We start from the raw sequence: 25022 nt of genomic DNA, 5'->3' as shown, positions 1-25022 counted from the left end.
ACTCTCTCTGAATGCAGCAACTGGTGTGGCATTGTACTATTATCCACTCCTAGTAAGATCCTAGCGAAAGTCATCATGAAGCGCCTATTACTGGCTGTGGACCTTAAACTCCGCGAGGAACAGGCAGGTTTCAGGAGAGGAAGGGGATGAATCTATCATATTTTCACGCTGAGAAATATTATTGAACAGAGTACCGAGTGGCAGCGAACTCTCTATGTGAACTCTGTAGATTTTGCCAAAGCCTTCGATAGTGTGCATCGACACAGCCTCTGGAAGATATTACGAGCGTATGGAATCCCCTCCCACCTTGCTGAGATCATCAAAAGTTTCTATGACAACTTTACCTGCTGTATTGGCGATGGTGACATCTTATTTGAAGTCCACACTGGTGTCAGGCAGCGGTGTGTCATGTCCACATTACTTTTCAACCTTGTTGTGGACTGGATCATGTGGCGTACCACTGAGGATCAGATCAGGGGCATTAGATGGACATCTTTTTCCTCCTTGGAAGACCTGGATTATGCTGATGGTCTTGCCTTACTATCACACACCCACAAGCACATTCAAGAGAAGACGCAACGCCTTAACACCTTTGCAAAGCAAGTTGGCCTTAAGATCAGCAGCAAAAAGACCAAAATTATGGCACTGAATACTACCAACACACGACCAGTCCAGATTGATAACGAAGAACTTCCTTACACAGACAGATTTACCTGTCTCGGCAGCATCATCAGTACAGATGGAGGAACGGACCTGGACATTCAGAGCCGTCTCAACAAGGCCAGAAACTCACTCAACATGATGAATAAGGTATGGCGCTCCTCCACTTACAGTTTTCGTACCAAGCTGAATCTCTATCACAGCTGCGTCCTCACAACTCTCCTGTATGGTTCAGAATGTTGGTGCTTAACAGAGAAGGATTTATCAAAACTCTCTACATTTCACACCAAGAGCCTTCGGCGTATCCTACGCATCTTTTGGCCTAATGTCATCTCAAATAATGATCTCTTTGAATGGTGTGGAACTGAACCAATGGCTACCATCCTGATGAGGAGACATTGGAGGTGGATCAGCCATGTCGCTCGCCAAGAAGCCTCAATACACCGATTCCAGAAAAAAACCGGAAGTTGCACGCAAGCGAGGCTTAATAGCCCTCGAGCTTTCAAAATGGTGGACGAAATGCTGGGGAAGAACGAAAAAATTCGAATGTATGTAGGTTAGAGCTACTTGTCTGGAGCAAATGTGGTAAAGAAAAGGAAAAGAGTTGGACATAAGTGTTGTGCGGCTGCAAACTCTAATAATCGAAGCAAAAACCGACTGAGTTTCCTTCGGACAAGCTAGCCAGATAAACAAAGAAGAAAAAAGTGGGAAATACTTATGCAAAGGGGAGATGTCTATTTTACCTCAGTAGGAAATAATTTTTGTTTTTCCGAGTACTTCTTGCCAAGTGATTTTAAACTGAGTACACTTTTTGAAACTGGGAGCCGTACCCTCGGCTTTCCCTTGGGCAAAAGTTGATGAGGAATCTCTGTGTAGAGCAAAACATGTGATGCATCTGAGTCTGGCATATGAATACCCATCAGCTTCAATCAACTTAGGAATTAATCAGTTTTCATGCCTCTGAGGTAAACAAAAAAAGTTTCCCAAAAACAATGTTGAATGTGGAAGGACATTAGTGATTTAAATACAGCCGTTGATGAATTTTGAATATTTTTTACTTGCTTAATATTTCAGCAAGATCTGGCTTTTAGGTTTAATGTTTCAGAACTAGTAGTGTCAGATAAATTATTGCATGGGCCAATTTCCTGTACTTGATGTTGGGGAGCCAGCCCATTAATTATTTACCTGAAGTTTTCCTAGGCTGAATTTGAAAACATAAGGTGCAGAATAGACTGCAGAGAGATAACAGGTCAGACACCCAAGACCTGGACATCCAAAAGTGAACTTTACTCTGAATAAGTCTGACAGTACATTTTAAGGCCTAGTAGGAATTTTCCTTAATGTCGTAGATTTGATAGACAGCTTGTACTGGCAAGCAGGAAGGTTATAATCTTCATCCATTCTATGCAACCAAGTAAATCAGAACTGACTATAATTTTAATACCAATTTTCTAAGGAAGACTGCTTTCCAACCATGAACCAGCACTGCAAATGTAAGAATACAAGCTGAAATGGCTATTAGGAGAATAAATGGATGGCATGTATTTGATGGTGTAACTCCACTAAGGTTGTGTAGAGTTGTTAATCAACCCTGGATAGTGAGCTATTTGCTTGTAAACTGGCAGAAAAAAGTTATCTGATGTTTATTTGTCATTTGGTAGTGACTTTAAACAGAGTACATGATATTGTTCATCAGTGGTAATTAAATATTTGGTGATTTCCACCGTACTGAAATTGTGCATTATCTGGCTTCATGTTCTATTTTCTGGCACAGGGTGTAACATAGAAGGACACATGGTAGAGCTGGTGTATGATTTTGCTAATAACATAAAAGTGCAATTGAATTTGACCTCATTGAGAATTTCCTACATTGTATGATCTTGTAGATTCCCAATTGTTTTGAACTATTTTGAAATATTTATTCAAATATTCATCACCAGAGAAAAACTGGAAGTAGCTGAATTCACTCATATTAGATGCTGGACAAACTTTTTGGACCTTTGATATACATTATTTATTCTGGCTTTAGCAATAATCACATTGTGTGAGGCCACCTCTAAGCATTAGGTAAGCCAATTCATATATATATTTATCATAAATTGTTCAATATTCTTTAGCATCTCCTTCCACCATTCTATGTCCAAGGCATTTTGCTCATTAAAAATTTGCAGTTACTTTCAATTTATAGCCAGGACATTCCAAAGTCTGTTCACAACAAAGAGTAGTTGTTGTACATTGTACGTCATAAACTGAAGTTCATATGACTCTTGTTTACTTTTAAACCAGTGTCAAACATTTTGCATATTGATTTTATAAGGCAATCTTTCAGGGTCTCACTATCCATAACAATGACATTCCTAGCTTAAATTATTTCATGGAGATTGCCCTTACTTGGGTCTGTAACCTCAGTCCAGCTGGGGGACCCTGGGGAGGCCCCCAAAATTTCCCTTTTCTCTTGAACAAAAAAAAGCATTTTGTTACTTGCACCTTCGTCGATCCCTGTTGATGCATTATTTCAGTGTACTTGTTCATTACTAGTTGCTAGTTTTCAGGGCCATCTTTCATGGCATGTGACTGAGAGTCTTTGTTACACTGTAGTACACGTCACTGATAATTTTATTGGTGATTTGACTGATGAATCAGCTTTGTGATTGCGTCCTACCCTGTAACGCAATGATGCTGTCACTGTACCGAACCCTTGCTTATACCATTCTTGGCGAGTAGATCGTGGTCTTGTTTGATACTCTGATTAGCATCTTTTGAACTTTTAAAAGGATTTCCCTTTATTCCCTAACACCGATCGTTAATTTATGAAGAGAGATTGGGTGTTCTCAAACTTGAGAAGACTGAAGTCGTCAGTGAAAAATGAATCAGCCGTAGGAAATTTTTTAAAGTGTTTTGTTGCAATATTCCCGATATCCGACACAATTTTTAAATTTACTTCCGTATGTTCTTTCAATCTCTTGCTGTAGCTTTAGTAAAGCATTCTTCGGGTCAGGATCGTAAACTTTTACAATTTTCATTTCATTCAGATTCTTTTTCCTAAACCGACCATGAACAAAGTTCTTTTAGGCAATGAAAATGGTGAGAACAGGTTGTTTTTGTGCATATTGGAGATCGACACAATCGAAGGATGGAAAACATACCCATCTAAAAGTTCCTTTATTTTGCCCCTTTGATTTATACGGCGACTTTTAAGCTAGAATTTCGATTGGCTGAGTGTCAATTTTTCAATGTTCTTCGCTCACACTGACGCCGGGAATATCATCAGAAGAGAGATTGGCCTTTCTTCTTCGTTCGCCATGTTGCTTTAATTACCGCGAGGGCTATTAAGCCTCGTTTCGGTGCAACTTCCGGTTTTTTCTGGAATCAGTGTATTGCGAAAACTGCTTTGCATTGGACGCCAGAAGGAAAACGCAAGAGGGGCCACCCTAAGATCACATGGCGGCGGATGGTGGAGAAGGAAATCAAGGAGATGGGGAAGACCTAGGAAGGCATCAAGTTTATGGCAAGGGACCGACAAATGTGGAGGGAACATATTGCTGCCCTACATGCCACGTAGGCGTAAAGGGCATGAGTGAGTGTGCACTGTAAGTGTATAATTGTAGCTTCTTAACATACCACTCATCTGAAATAGTATTTTTTAGGGGTAGTCCATTTTAGGGTAGTCCATTAGGGTAGTCCATGGACTAGGGGTCAGTGTTTTGTCCATCACCCTTTTCACCCAAATATATGAACCGAAAACTGCACTATGTTCCGTGGAAATTATAAATCGATTCTTTTCTCAATCAGTTTTTGGGATTGCCACAGAGTTGTATCAATTTAACAGCCAGCCTTCTCCCTCTTCCCTTTCTTTCCTACCTGGATACAGCACTCTCCATTCTTGTGAACGTGTACAACTACATCAATAAAAAAGTAATGGTTAAATTGTTTTTTGGCTCAATTCTTTTTCCTTTTTAAAGTGCAAATGTTTTTGTAGGCAACATTACGAACTGAGATGGAAAAAGAGATGCTGAAATTACAGAAGAAATTTCTTCAAGAAACCGTAAGTAAAAAGCTGTCCTTATGGGTATGTTCTCCTACCAAATGTCTAATATCACCACGTATGTGGAGAGACCATCGTTAAAGTACTCCCATATACATTGTAAATGATTTATACAGTATAGGGGTTGAGTGTAGTTTGAGTGCAAAGTGTTGTTGGTGTGTGGGTGTGTATAAATGTCAACCTGAAGTATTTTTGTTTTCATTTTCATAAGCGCAAGCAGACAGAAGATCACGTTAAGATGGCGTTCAACACTTTGCTGTTTCCTTGAATGTATTCTGAAGAAGCTGTTCTCATCTAAACGAGTATTATTGGTTGTTAATAATGGGTAATAACCATATTGATACTTGATGATTTAACATTACCAATTACAGTATAACTCCGATAAAATGGCCATACTGGGGATGTCTCTAAAACGAAGACCTCTAAAACGAAGATCTAAGACCCTAAGAGCCTAAGGCCCCAAAAACTCTAAAACGAAGACCCCCTAATTTTCTAAGCGTTTTTTATCTTTAGTGAAGTTTTGCTCCTTCTTTATCCGGCCAATAACGCAATAACAACAACAACAAAATTAAACCGCGTTAAGATTTTAACCGCCATCTTTAGCTGAGCAACCAAGCTCTCACACTTTGGCCGGTAGTGGCATTTGTAGTATGAAACCTCCATTTGGTGCTAAAATTCAGGCCCGGGTTGTTCGAAAGGTGGATAGCCTGGTTTTTTTTTTTAACTGTTATCCACTGGATAGCGATTTATCCGGTGGATAGCGTTATCCAGCCTTTGAACAACTGGGGCCAGATATTTTGTTATATACTCAAAGCCGACTTATTTTGGGAGAACCTTTCTAAAAACTTTTAAACGGTAAAGTATAAATAATTCTGTCAGCGTTCAAAACAGTCTGCAAAAAATGTTTAGTTCTATTCATTATGAAGTATTAGTCAGTATTAAATCGAGGAAACAGTCAAGAGTCCCGTCATTTATGGCTATCTACAGATTTACACGGAAAGATTGCATACCTGGGAGGCTTCGGCGTCCATTCATAAACTACTTTTACACTGACTATATATATGATGATTGCTTCGCAAGAAGCATGAAACTTGGAGTGGCAAGTAAATGTGTTTTAACTAGTTCGACTTTGCAAATCTTTCTATCTTGTTCATAGCTTTTTATCTGAAGAAAGCGATAGGCCAAAACGTCATTACACTAGTCGGAACTGACATGGGTTCGTTGATCTCTTTCCGGCAATTTCCAAGTATACATACTTTCTGATCTTCTATGAACTTATACCTAAACCATAGTACAATACAAGGTAACATTCTTTATTTCACATGATGCGACCACTTTCTTGTCTTTTCTGTGATGGTAAAGCACGCGCTCTCTCTTCCTCCACATGATTGACAGAAGGAAGCAAATCGGTGGGTAGCCTAACTTCCGGCCAAGTGTGGGAGCCTGGTTACTCAGCTCAAGATGGCGGATAAAACATTGACACCAATATGATCAAAATTGGCCACATAAAGAAGGAGCAAAACTTCACTAAAGGAAAAAAATGCTTAGAAAATTAGGGGGTCTTCATTTTAGAATATTATGGGGTCTTAGGGTCTTCGTTTTAGAGGTCTTCATTTTAGAGACACCCCCATACTGGTTTAATATCTGATCCACATTATTATTGCAATATTTAGTCTTTTCTTTTTATGCAGAATTGGCTGGATCAAAAATGTTTTCCTGTGGCAATTTGTTATATCGGAGCTGAACTGTACTTATATCTTTAGTTTATGTTCAGTACACCATGCATCTGACATATTTATTGTAGCTGAAACAGCCTTTGTATTTAAATTATGTAGCAATGTAGCAACTTTCTTGCTAAGGTATTGACCCAAGTGCACTGTTATATCGTTATTGTAATTATGCAAAGAAAGTGGAAACGCATTTGAAGTTAATATGTATAAGTTTATTTATTTCTATAGTATTTTTTGAAATACATTGAACAAAGAACGTTTTTGCTCTGAAGATGAGCCTAGAGGAGATTATGGTCTTCAAATAAAGGGTGACGATGATCAAACATATCAAACATTGGAGCAAGTCATGCAAAGAAAATATTTTGCCTGTCTGCATATGAGTAACAGCCATTTGGGATATTTAGGTCCCTGACGAGGGGACTACGAGTTACTTTCAACTTCTTATATTTGTGTCAGTAAATTTAACTGGGAATAAGTGTCAAAAATTAATTGTGGCGTATACACCCTCAAACAAAGACTCAGTCACTGCACCCCCCCCCCACCCCCCTTCCAAAAAGGTCTCAATCCTTTTACCATATTTATTCGATTAACTGCCTTGAGTGCTCATTGAATTCTTGGACGTTGAGAGTGCGTGCTTATTCAAGGTGGGAGCTTAATCGAGGTTGGGGCTAAATTAAATTTTCACCATTTTCAGCAAGTGTAGTATGTTTATTTTGCAACAAAACAATAAATGGTGATAACAAAATGCGAAGATGTAACAAAGCAAGGTTTCTTTAAAATACTCTGAAGAAAACTCTGTCTTCGGGAAAGTCTCTTGTAAGTACTTATTCAAGTTCAATTTCAATTTTATCATCACTCAAATCAGTAAGTGAATTTTCTGGTGCTGCCTCCTCAATGTCTGACATCTTAACGTGAGCAAATGGGTTAGTAGCCAGAGAAGCAGATAAAGCTTGCTGGAAGGATGTTAGGCAATCTAGGCTGGCATGACAAGGCTGACTTTCCTTTGGGAAATGAATTTGGTCATCTTCAGATCCATCAGGAGCCACAGTGTAAATGCGCAGCTTCTGAAAGAACAAATAATTAACTCTCTATCCAGACTGTTGCAGGCGTCAAGAAGGATGGACATTTATCCAAGTTTGAGTGGGAGAGGCAGGGCGCTTATTAACTTTTACTGCCTTCAGGAATTGGGCACTTATTCAAGGTTGGGTGCTTATTTGAGTAAATACGGTATATTGGGTGAAAGGAAAAACACTTGTTAATGAGATAAATTTAACTTTTTGGATGCCTTGGAAATGTAATTTTAGATACTTGTTAATAGATTTGTGCCTTGCAGTGCAAGACATGGACAGAAAACGAGAAGTGCTTTAATCCATTCAACCGAAAAATCTAGAATTTTGACATTGGGACAAATGGTAAGGAAATTTCGTGAGAAAAATTTCCACAAAATTCGAAAATGCAAACCCTTCACCAGAAATTCTCAAAATTTTGAGGAAAAGTTAAGCTGTATTTTCTGACCAGGGGCATGCTTGAACATCCCTCCATATCACTCTTGTTATTGTTTGGATCATGCCCTTGTTGTGGCAAGTTATGGTCATAATGGCCCTTTTTTCATACCTGGGACATAATTGTAAAATTAAACGAAACTTACCTAAGTTGAAGTTTGATTGAGATTCTACGAAGTCATTGGTCTGGAGCTAAGGAGTCAAGTGAGATATGCATGCAAAACTAGAGCGGTCACACTTTAAAGGCGAATGATCAGGACTGTTGTAAATCAGTAGGGTGGGTAGCCCAGATGGGAGGGCACCTGACTCCTTAGCTCCAGACCAATGACTTCGTAGAATCTCAATCAAACTTCAACTTAGGTAAGTTTCATTTAATTTTAGAATTCTACTTCGTCATTGGTCAGTGTCGCTAAGGAGTCACATGAGACTTAAAAGTGTCATGATCATGAGCAAAACCATGAACATCAATCTATTTAATGCAATATAGATGACAATAGGGTGCTGTAACTAGGTACACACCACATCAAAATGTCATGTCTCTTCAAGTAAGCTTACAGTAACAGTAACAATGTGGTAAACAATTCTGGTTGAAACAACTGTGTGAAAAGCATTTAACAGCTACTTTGCAGTAGTTCATGTCCAAAATTTGCGGAAGTGTCTTGGATGGGCTTGTCATAAAACCAAGCAAAGGTGCTCTCACTACTCCAACCTGCTGCAGACATGGTAGTGTCAATAGGAACCTGTTTCCCCTTTGCTGCTGATGTGGCAGCTGCTCTTGTGCTATGTGCTTTATATACACTAGTGTCAATTCCTGCTTTGGCCATGGCATTCTTGATCCAGCGAGCGATAGTGTCAGTTGACACAGGCTTGTGAGGCTTCTGATAGCCAATCAGCAACTGGTCAGTTTCTCCTCTTAAGTGAGATGTTCTGTCGCTATAGGCGTGCAAATGTTGTACAACACACAGGTTCTTCGTATGCCAAAAACTCAATTCGACCTAGGTGCTTGCCCGGCCAAGTGGTCTTGAGTGGTGTTTCAGTGGTAAATACACGTGTTTGCAGTTAAAGTCATTGAGGTCAGATTAAGCGCCTTCAGCGTCTGTACTTTCTGGCCAGACAAGAGGGCAAGCAACATGGTAAGCTTCCAGGACAGATCTCTCAGACTTAAATCCACTCCAAGAGTCCAGGTGGCAAGTACCTTTAGGGCAGAGTTTACATCCCATATTTCTTTGTATTGCGGAAGGGAAGGCCTACTTTCGAAAACGCCTTTCACAAACCTGGTAACGAGCAGATGGCTACCAAAATAAACACTCCCAGGAAGCACAATAATAGAGGACAGGGCACTACGTGCAGTGTTAATACAGCTGTATCCTACACCAGTAGCAAAGAGGTCTCCAAGGAAATTTATGCCATCCTGTAAAGTGGCCTGAAGGGGATTAATTTTGCGTCAACAGCAGAATGATTCCCACTTCTTGTAGTAAGTTTGGTACTGGGTTGTGGTGCCCGATCTCCAGGCTGGCTTCGTTAGTTTAGTAAACTTCCTTGGGCAGGAAGCTAAACCATTAGGAAAACAGGTAAACTGATACAATTTGCTACCCCATTCAAACTTAAGGTACTTCTGGTCGGAAACCGCAATAGGTACACAGTAATATGCATCCTTGAGGTCAACAGAGGCCATATAGCAGTTAGGGGTAATAAGACTTATTACACTTTGAAGGGCCAATTTCTTTAAAAGATCGTCTTTGCCTTCATTATTGCAGGAGTCCTGCATTTTGGCGGACAACGTTTTGGCACCTTCGGAGTCGTTCTCAGCGCTGGTTGCAAGAAGCTCTTGAACATCCGAATCATCACTTTCACTGCCAGTTTCAACAGCATCACCGGCATCAACTCTAGGTTTCTTTGTTTCCCCATTTAAAGGGTCTAAAGTCCCAGAGCGAGTGTCTCGCTTCGCTGGGCACTGCTTCGACAAAGCAACAAAAGCTTCACCCATGGCGGACAATGAACTTGCCATGTGATCCATGTTTTGGTTCAAATTAGTGAGTACTCTCGATAGTGAGTCGTTATTGTCGAGTGCAGGATCCTCTAGAACTTCGACTTCGACTTCCTCAGTGGGATTTTCCTTCATTATTTCGTCGGGATCTTCTGGATGGTTTGTTTTCGCTATGATGAATATTTCTACGGCAACTACTCCAAAGTTCGCTTGCAAGTGACCGCTCTAGTTTCACGCGCATATCTCACGTGACTCCTTAGCAACATTGACCAATGACGAAGTAGAATCTATCCAGACAGATTATGCATCTGCTGTCTTTTTCATCTAGTATAAAAACCAGACAAAGTATGACATAGTAAGGTCTCGTTTGTCCAAAATGTATGAAAGCAGATAGTTTGTCTTGTCAAATCATTCATCATGCTGATACACTTGACCGTCCAAACGTACAATTCGTCTGATTTATACACGCAAATGGATTATCATCTTAGCCAATCATGGATCAAGGCACAACAAAGCAGATAGTTTGGGTGCTTTCCATTATGTCAAAGATTCCAGAAATTTCTGTCGGAAATCAACTGGAAAGGTCCATTTCGGTTCCTTCTAACCGAAGTATTCTGACCAACATTTGCCGTTTTATTTTGACAGACTGGTTCATTGCCCTACTTCTCTTCACTTTTGAAGGGAATTCGGAAAAGGAATAAAAATGCTAAGAGCCATTCCTATTAGTTGGCCTGGTTTGATTGGAAAATGTCATTCCGTTTTCCTCGTGTATTCCCACTGGTCTCTGACCAGTCGCTCTGGTATAATCGAAAGCACCCTTTATCTTGACAGATGATCTCTCTGGTGCCCGTCCTCATGCCAAGATGTGCTAAAAAGACTTGCCTAAGTTCATATTAACAGATTATTCATCCCTAATATAAATCAAGCACAAGAAGCCATTTTTAACCCGTGGACTGCATAAACGAGGTACGATTTGTTATGCAAATTAGGGTTGATCAATCATCTGTAATTGCTGCTTATTTGAAAGGCTTTTCAAAGTAAAGAAGAATGGTGTTTTCCTTTCTGGAATATCTTTTTTCGTTTTAGAGATATTTATGATTTTGTATTATGCAAATGAGGAAAGTGATGAAGTCATAGGTGGTTCCACGAAAACAGTACAACAGTCAATCACGAATATCTGTAGAAATATTAAAGCAGTGTTCTTTAAACTTGGCGCCAGAAATGTACATCACAAAAGAAACAAAACGACACCTGTTGTGCCATTGCCATGACAACAGTTATGCCGCTGGTCTTGTTTTAATTAAGGCTAAAATGCCCAGATTTTATCTTAAGCAAGGATCATCCTCTCCCAACAATCTAATGGGGAGAGTTAAGACAATATGGGAACCATGTGTGTTCCGAGTAAGACCGTCTGTCCCACTTTAAAAAGTTGCAAATGAGGGTTTGTTTTTTTACAGAAAGAGATTGGAGCCAAGAGTGTTGGCCTGGAGACAACATTGTAGGTGTCATTCTGTTTCTTTTGTGATATACATTTCTGGTGCCAAGGTTGAAGAACACTCCAATATTTCTGGAGATATTCTTGATTCAGTATTTTATTGTTTAAGTGGAACTAATTATGACCTCATCACTTTCCTCATTTGCATAATACAAAAACATGAATATCTCTAAAAGGGAAAAAGATATTCCAAAAAGAAAAGTGCCATTCTTCTTTATTTTGAAAAGCCTTTCAAATAAGCAGCAATTATTTTTTACTTCATAGGCACTTTACAATTCTTTTGTTTTGTGGGTGCATACATCACTTGACATCTCTAAGAAAATGTGTTACATAACTGCAAGGAATGCACTAAAAATGGAACTGTGAGTTCAAATAATGCAAATGGCAGCTTGTAACTGTTAGTTTCAATAACTTAGATTGATTTTCTGTTAAACAGTCTTTAACTGGGGGATTGTGTAAGCAATCTAAGGGTTTTAGTTGTGGCACAGATTATGCAAATGATGTCCTACCATCATCTGTAAACTTTTTGAAGTAATTCTGCTAACCAGTAGATAAAGCTCGTGAAATCACTATGTTAATTAACATTGCGGGCACATATATTGTCTTACATTTCTAGGTCAAGTATTATATGACTGCGATTTTTGCACTAAAAATGGAAACTTGTTTGCTTTCTGGGTATAGTTCATTTGACATTTCTAATTATAATTATTCAAATCTTGAACTGACACTTAACTACAAATACTGCTGTTCTAACAAGTATTGCCTGACGTCCATGAAGTAACTTGTATGACTAGAATAACTTGTAAGCCACACATGTCCCCATTGCGGATCTATGTTTTTTTATGAAAAGAGAAATTCCATTTTACGCAAAGTTAAGTTTATGTGCATCATCATTCACTGGGAAATGTATGGATTTGCTCGTAGAACACTTTAATTTCCATTTGCAGCAAGGTTTCTTACGTGCTATAGTAGATTGCACTCACGTTCCGATTTTGCGATCCGTCGGCTTTTTTTTTTGTGGACTTATACATTATGCTTACAATAAATTACACCCATATAAACATAAAACGGTAAAACGAACGATAAAATCCAATGTTTCGGAGTACGCATGACTTCATTATCAAGAAAAAATATATTAGATCATGCAAATTAGAGCATTTGAAGCAATTTTGGCGCAAATAATTAACATAAAGGGTGCGAAGGTTGTCAAAATACTTTCACAAGAATGGAGTCTGATTGCACGTTGATATTTGCTTTAAAGCTCCTATATATAAAGCTTTTTGTACACTAAACAGTCAAATTTGTTTCTGCATTTCTTAAGCACCTCGAAATGCTTCAGCAGGTCCTGAGAGAGTTGTTTTATTATGGTTATTATGGTGGTTATTATTATTGTTATTGTTATTGTTATTGCTATTATTATTATTATTATTATTATTATTATTATTATAATATATAGGATATTACAAGGTGGCAAGAAGATATGAATTTTATGTTCGAGTGGCAAGAACTATATGTCACGAGTGAGCGCAGCGCACAAGTGAGATGTCGTTTTTGCCACGAGAACAAAATTCATATCTTCGAGCTAACATGTAATGTTGTTTTTTATTGTATAGACATGCTGATGACACCGTTTTTTACGATTTTCCAAAGATTTCTGACCACTTTCCAAAGATTTCTGAATATTTTCCAAAATTGTTCCGAAGGCCAGACGAACGTTTCCGAGCATTTTCCAAACATTTTCCGAAGAAGATCCGAAGATGTTTCGATCATACACCAACAAATTTAAGTGTAGTTAAAGGGAAAAAAGAGAAATGTTATCAAACATGATATCTTCACATGTGAGGATATCATATCATTTTTATCAATTTTTTACCACTCGGTATACCACTGACTTTTATATATAATAATATTAATTATTACTATTATTACTATACTCCAGTGGTATTGAGGAAACGTTTGTTGCACAAAATCAAGGATCTCTATTCGTTTCACGTTTTGGGCAAAAAAACTCTCCAAGATCTTGTTCCAGTTGATTATCTCCCTTCCAATCATCGTTGCAATTGGGATTCATGATTTGATAGATCGTTTTCATTGTCACGCAATAAAAACATAGGCACGCAACGCGTGCAAGAGTTTTTTTTTGTGAAGTCTGGGAGATAGGAGTATTCATGGAGCTGTTTATGGTAATAATTTGGTTAATTTGACAGGTTTTTTTTGGTTGCGATGTACAGCAAGAAAGAAACTGGGAATTTATGATGTACATACGATGTTACATCGGTAATGGCAAGATAGCTAAATGGTAAGCGATGAAATGTTTGGCTGAACAAACTACAGTAATCTGACACATCTCCAGATTAATGTAGATACCATCTTATTTTTTTCTGTGATTCGTTCTTTGATAAAACCCACACTGTGATTGTTGTGACACGTGCACATGCATAACTCCCTCACTCGCCGATCACATAGCCCTTCCAACCCCCAAGAGGAGGTTTTGCTCAAAAATACTCAAATTAAGAGACCTTTTCGCATTTTATACGAGTTGTAAGTTTTCCCTTTTTACACAACACAACACAACACAAGAGCACTACTTCACTGAAAATAGAAAGAAAGAGAAAAAAAAGCTCTCTGACGCACTGAATGTCTGATTTAATCAAATTGCACTTTAACTTGGTGCCACGCAGTCTTCAAGGAACATTTGAGCAGTTTTGATACTTTTTACCTTTAAAAATATCGGACTGAAAAGAATGTCATAAAATGCCCATCAAATAAAAATAAACTGCTACTGCAGAGATGTAAAAACCGTCCAGAAATGAAAGCTTTTTTTGTTTAATATCCTAGGAACAATAGCTGATAACTTGTCAGCTCTAATTGAATTTATTCCCATATAAAAAACAGCGTTAAGTTACCATTTGTAACTAAAGATAGCAAACATCTCGTAGGAAAGAGTGGTGACGATTCGTCAGCTCTAATTGAATTTACTCCCTTGTGAAAAGCAAGAGTGTCAAATTACCCTTTGTAAGTAAAAAATAAAAATATCTCGTTATATTTGCATGCAACAAGAACAAAACAATCGTCATCTACACTTGCTATTGTAAACGTTAGAACTGTTTCAAATCTCGTCTCCTCTAAAACATGTCCCAAGAACTAGAAGCGACGATTCGTGACCTCTAATTGAATTTACTCCTTGTGAAAAACAAAAGTATCAAGTTACCTTTGTAACTAAAAATAAAAATCTCTCGTTGCATTTGCATACTACTAACTAACGAGCTGTTTCAAACCTCAAGGCTCATCTCGTTCATAACTAAAATCCTCAACCTAACCCACAGAAAATGTCGAACTAAGCCCGATATATGAATACTTCCTCTTTTATAGAAGAATAAATATAGCTGTTCTAAACTGTGTCGCGATCAAATCTTCTCTCATACCATTTACCTTTACAACAAGAAATTTTATTGGCTCTTTATAGTAGATCCAATCTGATTGATGTGACATACATCTCTCACTCACCCATTGACCCGTCCATAACATACTCGACACGCCGACTAAGAGGTATCTTTTTTTACAAAAAAATAACTCGAAAATAAATCGAAAACCATCTAGTGGAAAAAGCTAACAAATTGTGATGTTACAGAAGATAACTAAATAAAACACTTCTCCAAGTTTTAGGGCTGTGCGTTTCCCCAAACTTTAGATATTTGTCGAAATGTTTCCAGAAATTGACAGAGCCCAGTATGAAAATGCCATATTGGAGTACATCCGTGATACACCAATATAGTGGCTGGGAATAGTGTAAACATCTGGAACTTTGGCTATCTAGGCGACTGATTATCAGTACTGAACAAACAAGCTATTACATAGGCACTTTTCCCAATGCTCTCACTTTTAAAAAGGCTCAAAATCATGAGATAAGTATATATTTTGGTAGCCTTGTGTCACGCACCTCCATAACCCTGAGATTCAAAATGCTCTGGTTTCCAAACGGAGCTCGCTATTGAGCTGTAAAATTGTTAACAGATAATAGATAGATTATATAGATTAAGCCAAGCCTAAAAGCGGAGTTCCTGGGCTGGGTTATTCAAAGCCCGATTAAGCTAACCCTAGATAAGCGAGAATTTTCATTTGAGTTTTTTAACTTTGCGGTGAGGTTTTCTGTATATTGTTTGAATCTCAAAATACACCAAACAAAAGCAGTAAAAACATTTGTGTACAAGAAAAATTATACTTCGGTTAACTTTTAATCATTGGTTAGCATTAACTGGCTTCCGAGCAACCCAGCCCTGTTTACAACATGTTAACCTAACGTGAGCCCGCCGTCCAATTGAAAACCATCACTTGCTCAGCGGTGAACTTCAAAAATCTACGTGACCTCGATGAGCTCTAAACTTGATCCCGTGATATGGTCACATGATACTGGTCAGCAGAAACCTTGTTTTGACAGGTGTCAATTGGCCATAACATGGATGTCCGATATCAAAAAATTACGTTAGAAACCAAGGCTGAATGTCTCTTTCAACCAATTATCTGGAGCATGGCCGTCATCTTGGGCAACTCTGCTGCCGTCGTCGTGCGCACGCGCCCACGAGCAATACCGCTGGCCATGATAACCATGAGAAAATAAACGCATGGGTTTCCTTTTCTTTCCTATATGAGTGTGGAGCTCCGCTTGGCGGCCCTTGGAGCCGCCAGAACTCCGCTATAGATTTAACACCTGGGGTACTTACCATTTACATGGGGAAACCGAAAATTCCAGTTGGAAAATCAAATGGTTCGCGCCATTCCGTTTGGGAAGCTTCAGAAAATATGGGCTGTGATTTGGGTTGGTGCTATTTTTCTGCTCTTATAAGTCTCTCTAGCTGATGTGGATATACTTTATAGCGATTCCCTCTTCCGCAATGTTCAATTTAATTGTTTAATGTTTATGCCTGAAATTTCCAACCGGATGGTTTTTGTAAATGGTAAGCACCCCTGATGAGGCAATCTCGTTCCCAGAGTCTTCGTTCCCCTTGACCAGCGGTCGGAAAACGAGAGCTCTGGGAGCAACCATTTTGAAATAACCGAATTCTGGTGATTCTTCCCATCCGGTTACACTGCGCAGTCTGCATCTATGGCGCATGCCTGAAATGGTTGCTTAAAGAGCTCTCGTTTTCCGAGCGCTGGTCAAGGGGAACGAAGACTCTGGGAACGAGATTGCGGATGAGTGGAAGAGGGGCATTCTGTCTGCACATGCAACAGATTTGAGTTTCGATGAGTGTAGCCGCTGGTGCGCGCCTGCACAAAGCGAGTGATCGAACTCCCGCCATTCTTCAAAACCAAAACGAAGTTGTGCGCAAAGGCGGTGCAAACAAAATTGTTTTTCCTTTTGCAAGTGTATGTACTAAGCTTGATTGTAAACGTGACGGAAAGTGTAGAAAGGTCGAAGCATGGGTGTATAATCTGCGGGAAAACGTCTCAGAGAACTCCATTCCGTAGTGTAGACAGTGTGCAGTCAAACGCCGACTTGGAAGCCTGTTTTGGTTTCCTCGAGAAAACATCGGGAGACATTTGTGAAGCCTGCAAAAAAGCTCTCCGGCAGTATAGAACCAATGGGAAGACATTTCACCACGTTAGTGTTTTTGTCACGTTTAATTTCTTAAATCTTACTTACACTTGTGATGTGAAAATAAAGATTGAACGCTGCTTCGTGCAGCTAGAACTACAGAAGTGTCATATTTTCATTGATAGTGCCAAGCTTTATTTGTAAACAAGTTAATGAAAATGTAAAACAAACATTTTCAGTGGGCTTGAAGTTCCGAAGAGAGGAGGACCCGTAATGTCAATGTCAGGTTCTGAAACAGTGTGTAGCTAGTGCAGATAATGATAGGGAGATGGTAGTTATACCAAAGGAGTCCTTTTTAGAAATGGAGGAAAATTTGAAGATTTTGTCACAGAGTAAGTAAAATTGCTTGCTTGGTCTGCCTTTGAATTCCACTTTCAGCTGTAATCAGTAGTGTAGTTGAGTGTAGACACCATCTTTAAAAATAAACAAAACTGTGATGCCAGAAAACTTTACATTAAAGGATCATTTGAAATTTTGAGGTAAAAGGTCTTTAAAACTAAATAATGTATAAACAACAAACCAGCAAGAGGAAACTTATAACCATAGTTGCTCACAGGGACAGTACAATTTTGAGCAAGAAATTAGCAATTCCAAGCGTCTAAAATTTAATATTCGGCTACATTTGCTCCCAAACCCTAATCAGATGAATTAGCTTCAAATTAACTGATAAAATAAAGAAATAAACAAGTAAATAAAGATGCATTTTAATAAAAATTCAGACGTGTATAATTTTGCTAAAACCTGTAAAATGGTACAAACAATAGTATACAATGGCCACCTACATAGAAGCTTTATCCATCCAGAGTCTGTGATTCACTGAAGAAATAAATAATAAGTTGTACCGATAGCTGCGGTATTTTAGGTTGACTGTGCAGTTACCCACTGAGCTTAGTAAGCTGGCTTTTGATGAATGTAAGCCTAGTGTTGACTAGGCTCGATTTCCGCCGCTTTCTCGAGGGAGGAGCGCGGGTTCTTTTCCCGAACGGCGGCTGGTAATCGAGCCTAAGTGTTGACCTTTTTCTCACAACAACGCTTTTTTCCCTTACGGAATTAGTGGTAAACAAAGGCTACTTTTGAAAAACAACATGATTCACATAAGAAAAGCAAAAGCTACCAAAATTCAAAAAGTGATTATACATAAAAGTAAATTTAGTTCCATGCACATAACAGGAATCTTCATCTAATGCATTGCAACAAGGTCAACTCTTCACAAATTAACACAATTATGACCCCCCCAGTGACCCTTACAAGCCATATTTTGAACATTATGTTTGTCTGAAATTAGTTTAATTCTTTCATATATTCTGTAGGCAGGCCCTGGGGGGCTGAGCGAGTGGCCCCCATTAACTCCACCCCCGCTTCGGTCCCTCGGTTAAAGCATAGTTCTTGGTACATGTCAGATCACTACATTTGTCTACAATAACTTTTGTTCTTGTCTCTAATTTTCCGTTTGTGTTGACTCTGACTTGAGATATCGTTCGCGGAAATTTGCCAAACAATTGCTTTCCGTTTTCTTTCTCCCCAACGAAGTCATTAGCTACGTCCACGAAGACATTGTGAGACGTTCAATATAAAAGCGCAAAAACCTAAGTTTCACTCTAGTACAGTAGTATATTTTACACTGGCGGACCTCTTAGGAAACCAATAAAGTTCAAGAGGTCAAGTTCAGGGATTGTCATTGGTGCATTTCGATCCATTTGCTTCTGTCTATTTTGATGAAAAATAAGCAAATATTTTAAAGCTGTTGGTTGTTTTTGGCAGAGCAAAAATACGATTTTGTTCCTTTACGCAATTCCAAATTGCACATAAGAACAGCAGTACATAATCTTCCTATGATCGACAATACTTTGAAACTGTAGCTTCCATCGACAACTATCCATTTTAGTGGCAAAGTTCCACTTTTGCCCACTTTTGTAGCAGAATTTAAGTCAAGTCTGAAAATTTCTGAGGGGGCTCGAGCCCCGCCTGCCCCTCTCCCTGCTACGGGCCTGGGCATGCAATACACTTCAAACTGACCACTCCCTTAGGAGTTATAATATAAATCAAGAAGGTATGGAAACACAGCACATCAGTGGTCTCTCCTGTGCTAGAAGGACAGTGAACACCATTGCTAAATCGTTGTCTGAAAATCATTGCAAATCATTCAAACATTTAATTAAAGATGCGATTGAAAACAAGTGGCTTTTGGTCCTGATTATAGATGACTTCACCTCAATTCACACCAAAAGAAGACCACAGGGAGATAAGGCATCCAAAGCAAAGTCTATGTGTATAATAGTCGTTAAAGCTTTTAAAAACATACCTACCGTAAGTGTGCTGCAGGCCAGTATCATGCATGATGTAAATGGCATCGGTATAAACACATGCCTACAGATTATAACATCTGCACATGTATGCAAAACATGAGCAGTTCATATGCTTCTGTTATGCCAAACTGGCTTACCGAGGCTTTTTTTAACCCAGAACATCAACGCCAGCGACTCAACACCCATCCGTATTTTGAAAACAACAATGTGCAAACAATGAGAAAAATGGATGACCTTCACCTTGTTGACTTTGTGGAGTTACAACTTAAGTCCAAAGAGGACTTTAATACAGCATATGACATAGCACTAAGTGCTGGTTTGGGTGATTATGCAAAAAAATTAATTATTTTTCAGCCTGGTGATTGGCCATGTCAGTTGTTCAGCCCCCAAATAATAGCGAACTTAAGCAGTGACACTTTTGCGACGCGGACGCAAACCGGAAATTAAAAGTTCTCGTTCCAGGTGTTCACTACAGCTTTTTGGTCAGGAAAGTTTGGTGTAAAATACAAACACGACGACTTTCCAGTTGATCCCACAGGTCAGAAGCGCGCCAGAATTAGCTCCACTCCTCTTCCGGTTGCCGTCCGCGTCTCAAAAACGTCGCTGCTTAAGTTCGCTCATATATCAGTATGTGAAGACGTTTATCAGCTATCAGTAACCTCATCAAGTCAACCGTGAAAACCCTCAAGCTGCATCAGATCATTCTGCATATTCTTATCCATCCTTCACTGGTTCTGACAATGAGCAAAGTTTGCCGGTAAACTTGTCTTCTCAGCCCTCCATCCTCTCTGTGATTCCAATGATAGGTCCTCTCCATATATCCTTGAACAGTAGAGAACACATTATTACTTCCTTCCATCCATTTTTCAAAACAGTGTATGGAAGAATTTTTACTCGATCAAAACTGGCAGACAAACCAAAACCCTGGAGGATCAGCTTGCTCTTAGAAATTGTTTACGGAGGATGGACATTAATACGAGAATCTATGATGAAAACGTTTTGGCGATTTAAAGATCCCGAGTATGGAACACTTTTTAATCTTTTGGACAACTACATGCCCTTAGTTCTTTCTATTTACAGCAATTCTTTTAAACTTAATAATTTTTTAGAATACTTCAGAGCTATGATTCGAATCTGGATTATGTTCACTTGCCTTAAGGTAATTCCCCTGAAATAAAAGTGACAATAGATTTTTGTTCAAACTTTGTCCACTGAATATTTGTCATATGATAACTTCAATTTTGAAATAAAAAAGGGGGGTGCCCATGCTCATTAAGGAGCAGTGAGGCATTGAAAATGCCCCATTTTGGCATTATTTAATGCTTATGATAAAAACGCATTCCCAGTAATTGTAAAATCTTTGTGAGCCCAGACTCATAAGAAAACGCATTAAACTACAGTCAATACATTGTGTCGGACACAACTAAACATTTTAAGTTTGATTCAGACAAAAAGCTAAATCCTGGATTAAAATTTGAATTAAATTTCTTGACGTGGTTACCGACTGCAAAATAGAAAAGACCACAGTGTATCTGCTATTTTTCTTATTTATTAAATTTTCAGCAATAGAATTTAGATCAGTCTTTTCTCACGCGAAGCTTATGATTAGTTGATTACAATGACTGGAAAAAAAATTGGGGTGCCCGTGCTCGTTGGTGAGCTAGAGCCATTTTCCAACTGAAAGAGCTCAATATCAAGGCAAATCCGTCATGTTTTCAATATGCGCGTGCACGAGCGCGCGCTAATGACGCCATAAATTATGCGCAGTAAGGATGCGCAATGCAAATGTGAGGAATGACCTTAAGCGTCATCATTACAACAAAGCTCCGCTTGTCTGGCTTAACATGTGCTCACACTGGGGAAAGCATTCACTCCACCTTTTTTAAACTACTTTGTACCTACATAACAATTTTTGATGAGTATCCTGTCGAAAACACCCACAGCATTCTATGTGCCCAAACGGAAGCCCTCTGACAGTGCTGATGAATTAAGAAATAAAGCCAAACAAATTTTTGAATCTACGTAACAACAAGCTACCTTTAGATCAGCTTTCACATCACCATCACAGTTTTCATTTTCCCAGAACCAACTACAGTTTCTCAAAGTCAAATGTGCTCAAGTACTTAGTTCTATGTTAACAAGAATCGCTACAACACCAGGACAAAGTTCATTCTTGTCAAATGGAAAAAAAACTACTCAAGTAAAAATTTCCAACAATCTGTGCCAACAATCCCATCAAGAGTACTGCTTTGCCTCTTGGATATCAAGGTAAGGTTAACCCTGATGCAACTTAAAGCAATGTGACTCACCTGAATGTACGATGTCTAGCCAAAATGATGACTGGATGGTTTTAAAAAGTTGCTTTCATTCCTTCCACGATACCTGCTTGAATGGCTTAAATTCATGCCCCTTATGTAGGGTGTCTACAAAACGAAGACCTAAGACCTAAGACCCAAAAACGAAGACTTGTTTTTTTACAGGCCTATCAAACCAGAGACAGTCAAACCGGGTCAACGCTTTTCTTCGGACAACAACTGACGCGAAATTAATGGGGTCTTCGTTTTGTAGATAGGGCCGGCTCGAACTACAAAACGAAGACCCTCACTAAAATGCTTTGTTCGTTGTCAGCTGACGTGGAATCAACGGGGGCTTCGTTTTGTAGATAAGACCGGCTCGAACTACAAAACGAAGACCCTCACTTAAATGCTTTGTTCGTTGTCATCTGACGCAGAATTAATGGGGTCTTCGTTTTGTAGATAAGGCCAGTTCGAACTACAAAACGAAGACTCTCGCTTAAATGCTTTGTTCGTTGTCAGTTGACATGAAATCAATTAATGGGGTCTTCGAGCTGGCCTTAATTGATTTCGTGTCAGCTGACAAAGAACAAAGCATTTACGCGAGGGTCTTCGTTTTGTAGTTCGAGCTGGCCTTATCTACAAAACGAAGACCCCATTGATTTCGCGTCAGCTGACAAAGAAGAAAGCATTTAAGCGAGGGTCTTCGTTTTGTAGTTCGAGCTGGCCTTATCTACAAAACGAAAACCCCATTAATTGATTTCGTGTCAGCTGACAACGAACAAAGCATTTAAGCGAGGGTCTTCGTTTTGTAGTTCGAGCCGGCCTTATCTACAAAACGAAGACCCTATTAATTCTGCGTCAGATGACAACGAACAAAGCATTTAAGCGAGGGTCTTCGTTTTGTAGTTCGAGCCGGTCTTATCTACAAAACGAAGACCCTATTAATTCTGCGTCAGATGACAACGAACAAAGCATTTAAGCGAGGGTCTTCGTTTTGTAGTTCGAGCCGGTCTTATCTACAAAACGAAGCCCCCGTTGATTCCACGTCAGCTGACAACGAACAAAGCATTTTAGTGAGGGTCTTCGTTTTGTAGTTCGAGCCGGTCCTATCTACAAAACGAAGACCCCATTAATTTCGCGTCAGTTGTTGTCCGAAGAAAAGCGTTGACCCGGTTTGACTGTCTCTGGTTTGATAGGCCTGTAAAAAAACAAGTCTTCGTTTTTGGGTCTTAGGTCTTCGGTCTTCAAATCCACGGCACCGCAATGGGTACTAAAACGGCCCCTCTTATACTAACCTTTTTCTAGGTTATTTCGAAGCCAATGCTTTGGAAAATGCACCATTTCAACCCCACACTTGGCTACGATATATCGATGATATTTTTATGATCTGGACCGAAGGTCAAGACAACCTAAAAATTTTCATCGATTATCCAGTATCTTAAACAACAATCACTCCACCATTAAATTCACCAGTTCATACTCTTCTACTAACGTACCTTTTCTTGACGTTAGTGTCTCTTTGACTAACGACGGTAGTATATCCACTGACCTCTACACCAAACCTACAGACAAACACCAAAATCTACTCTATTCATCTTGTCATCCCTTACATACTAAAAAAGCCATTCCTTTCAGTCTAGCACTCCGCTTACCACGTATCTGTTCTACCGACGCCACGTTTAATAGCTGGTTTTCACATGATGTCACTAAAATTCGAACTACAAAACTATTGATCTTCCTGAGATTTTACTTAAATGATGTATAGGAGCAGCTGAAAACTAATATTCATTCAAATTTTCGCTCCGAATGGGTGTTTGGTTTTGTGATACACTACGCTTGAATTTCTAAGCTTTTGCGTGACGCGGCATTTACGTGACGGCCTAGAGAGCTGTCATGATGGTTAAAAACGTGTCTTATTTCGGGGAACTTGGCTATCTGAACAGTTCATGTCTCAGAAAAAGTATTATTTTAATGTTTTTGAGTTTCTCGAGGGATAAATTCACGTTTTTGTAGCAAAACTGAGTGACAGATGTTTCTGTTGGTTTCCGGCCGCCATGTTGGTGCCCGTACCGATGGGCACCAGCATGGCGTCTCCATACAAATCTCTATAAATTTGGGTAAAAAATTTCTCCGCATATCTCGCATAAGAAAAATTGCTGTGACCAGAATTTTGGCGAGAGTCTTTGCATATTTACCTTCTTTCATTTCCCAGATTCTGGACTTTATCTATTGACCGGTTTTGATTTTGATTTTGATTTTATTTTGAATTGCATGACACTGGAAACCAGCAATACTCGCGCTGCTCAACTTACCACTTACCTCCTTAAACGAGGTTACAACCGTAATTTCGTAACCAAACAAATACTAGTCTGCATTTTTTACCCGGTCTGCAGTCTGCATTTTGTACTGACCGATTGGGGTAGCATGTGATAATACCGATTCGATTTTCTCCCCAGGCGCTATTTCATGCTTTGTTTTTCTCAGTACCATATTGGACTTTGAGGCACAGCCGGTAGAAACTAAAGTTTACAACCGTGACACGTCATTACATTTCCCCAAATTGTTCCCTTTTCTTTTCCTTTCTCCGCCATGTTGAATTCTTAGGCGGGTTACCGCTGTACACTCGTTCCCAGACTCCCGTTCCCGGTTCCCGGTTCCCCGTTCCCGGTTCCCCGTTCCCCGTACCCCGTACCCCGTTCCCCGTTCCCCGTTCCCCGTTCCCCGTTCCCCGTTCCCCGTTCCCCGTTCCCCGTTCCCCGTTCCCCGTTCCCCGTTCCCCGTTCCCCGTTACCAGTTTTAGTAACATCCTTTGGAATGTCGGGTCCAAAGTTAAAAACTTTTTTTTTAAGACAGCTGTTAACGAAGTCCCATTCAATGGTATCAAACGCTTTTTGAGTTATTTTTTTGTAAAAAAAAACCCTCAGTCGGTGCGTCGGGTATGTTATGGACGGGTCAATGGATGAGTGAGTGAGAGATGTATGTATGTCACACCAATCAGATTGGATCTACTATAAACAGCCAATCAAATTTCTTGTTGTAAAGGTAAATGGTACGTGAGAAGATTTGATCCGACACAGTTTAGAACGGCCATATTTATTCTTCTATAAAAGAGGAGGAAGTATTCATATATTGGGCTTAGTTCGACATTTTCTGTGGATTAGGCTGAGGATTTTAGTCGTGAACGAGATGAGCCTTGAGGTTTGAAACAGTTCGTGAGTTAGTAGTATGCAAATGCAACGAGAGATTTTTATTTTTAGTTACAAAGATAACTTGATACTTTTGTTTTTCACAAGGAGTAAATTCAATTAGAGGTCACGAATCGTCGCTTCTAGTTCTTGGGACATGTTTTAGAGGAGACGAGACTATTTACATTTGAAACAGTTCTAACGTTTACAATAGTAAGT

The 25022-nt window shown here is 39.3% G+C and overlaps 2 protein-coding genes and 1 pseudogene across 6 annotated transcripts in view; 2 read left to right on the top strand and 1 right to left on the bottom strand.

Annotated features, from left to right (window-relative positions):
- LOC145462394 (uncharacterized) overlaps positions 1-9443 on the top strand; it is a 238699-nt gene extending 229256 nt beyond the window's left edge. For all 5 annotated transcript variants that reach the window (XM_081445910.1, XM_081445911.1, XM_081445909.1 and 2 more), the window contains 2 exons: positions 4640-4705; positions 4917-9443. In XM_081445910.1, the coding sequence (XP_081302036.1) occupies positions 4640-4705; positions 4917-4973 (123 nt within the window). In that variant the 3' untranslated portion in view covers positions 4974-9443. The remainder of the gene's footprint in view (positions 1-4639; positions 4706-4916) is intronic.
- Positions 9382-23999, bottom strand: LOC145462246 (uncharacterized). Its single transcript, XM_081445750.1, has 3 exons — positions 23938-23999; positions 23115-23180; positions 9382-10248 (listed from the first exon to the last, which is right to left on the bottom strand). Exon 3 carries the CDS (start codon positions 10057-10059, stop codon positions 9382-9384), a length of 678 nt encoding a protein of 225 aa, XP_081301876.1. The 5' UTR covers positions 10060-10248; positions 23115-23180; positions 23938-23999.
- LOC145462245 (uncharacterized) lies at positions 17284-22459 on the top strand (annotated as a pseudogene).
- Positions 24000-25022: the final 1023 nt, after the last annotated feature.

The sequence above is a fragment of the Orbicella franksi genome, chromosome 12, assembly GCF_964199315.1.
Source record: "Orbicella franksi chromosome 12, jaOrbFran1.1, whole genome shotgun sequence".
Classification (NCBI taxonomy): domain Eukaryota; kingdom Metazoa; phylum Cnidaria; class Anthozoa; order Scleractinia; family Merulinidae; genus Orbicella; species Orbicella franksi.
The sequence above is the reverse complement of the archived record's forward strand: the minus strand, read 5'-3'. Positions and strand labels throughout refer to the sequence as shown.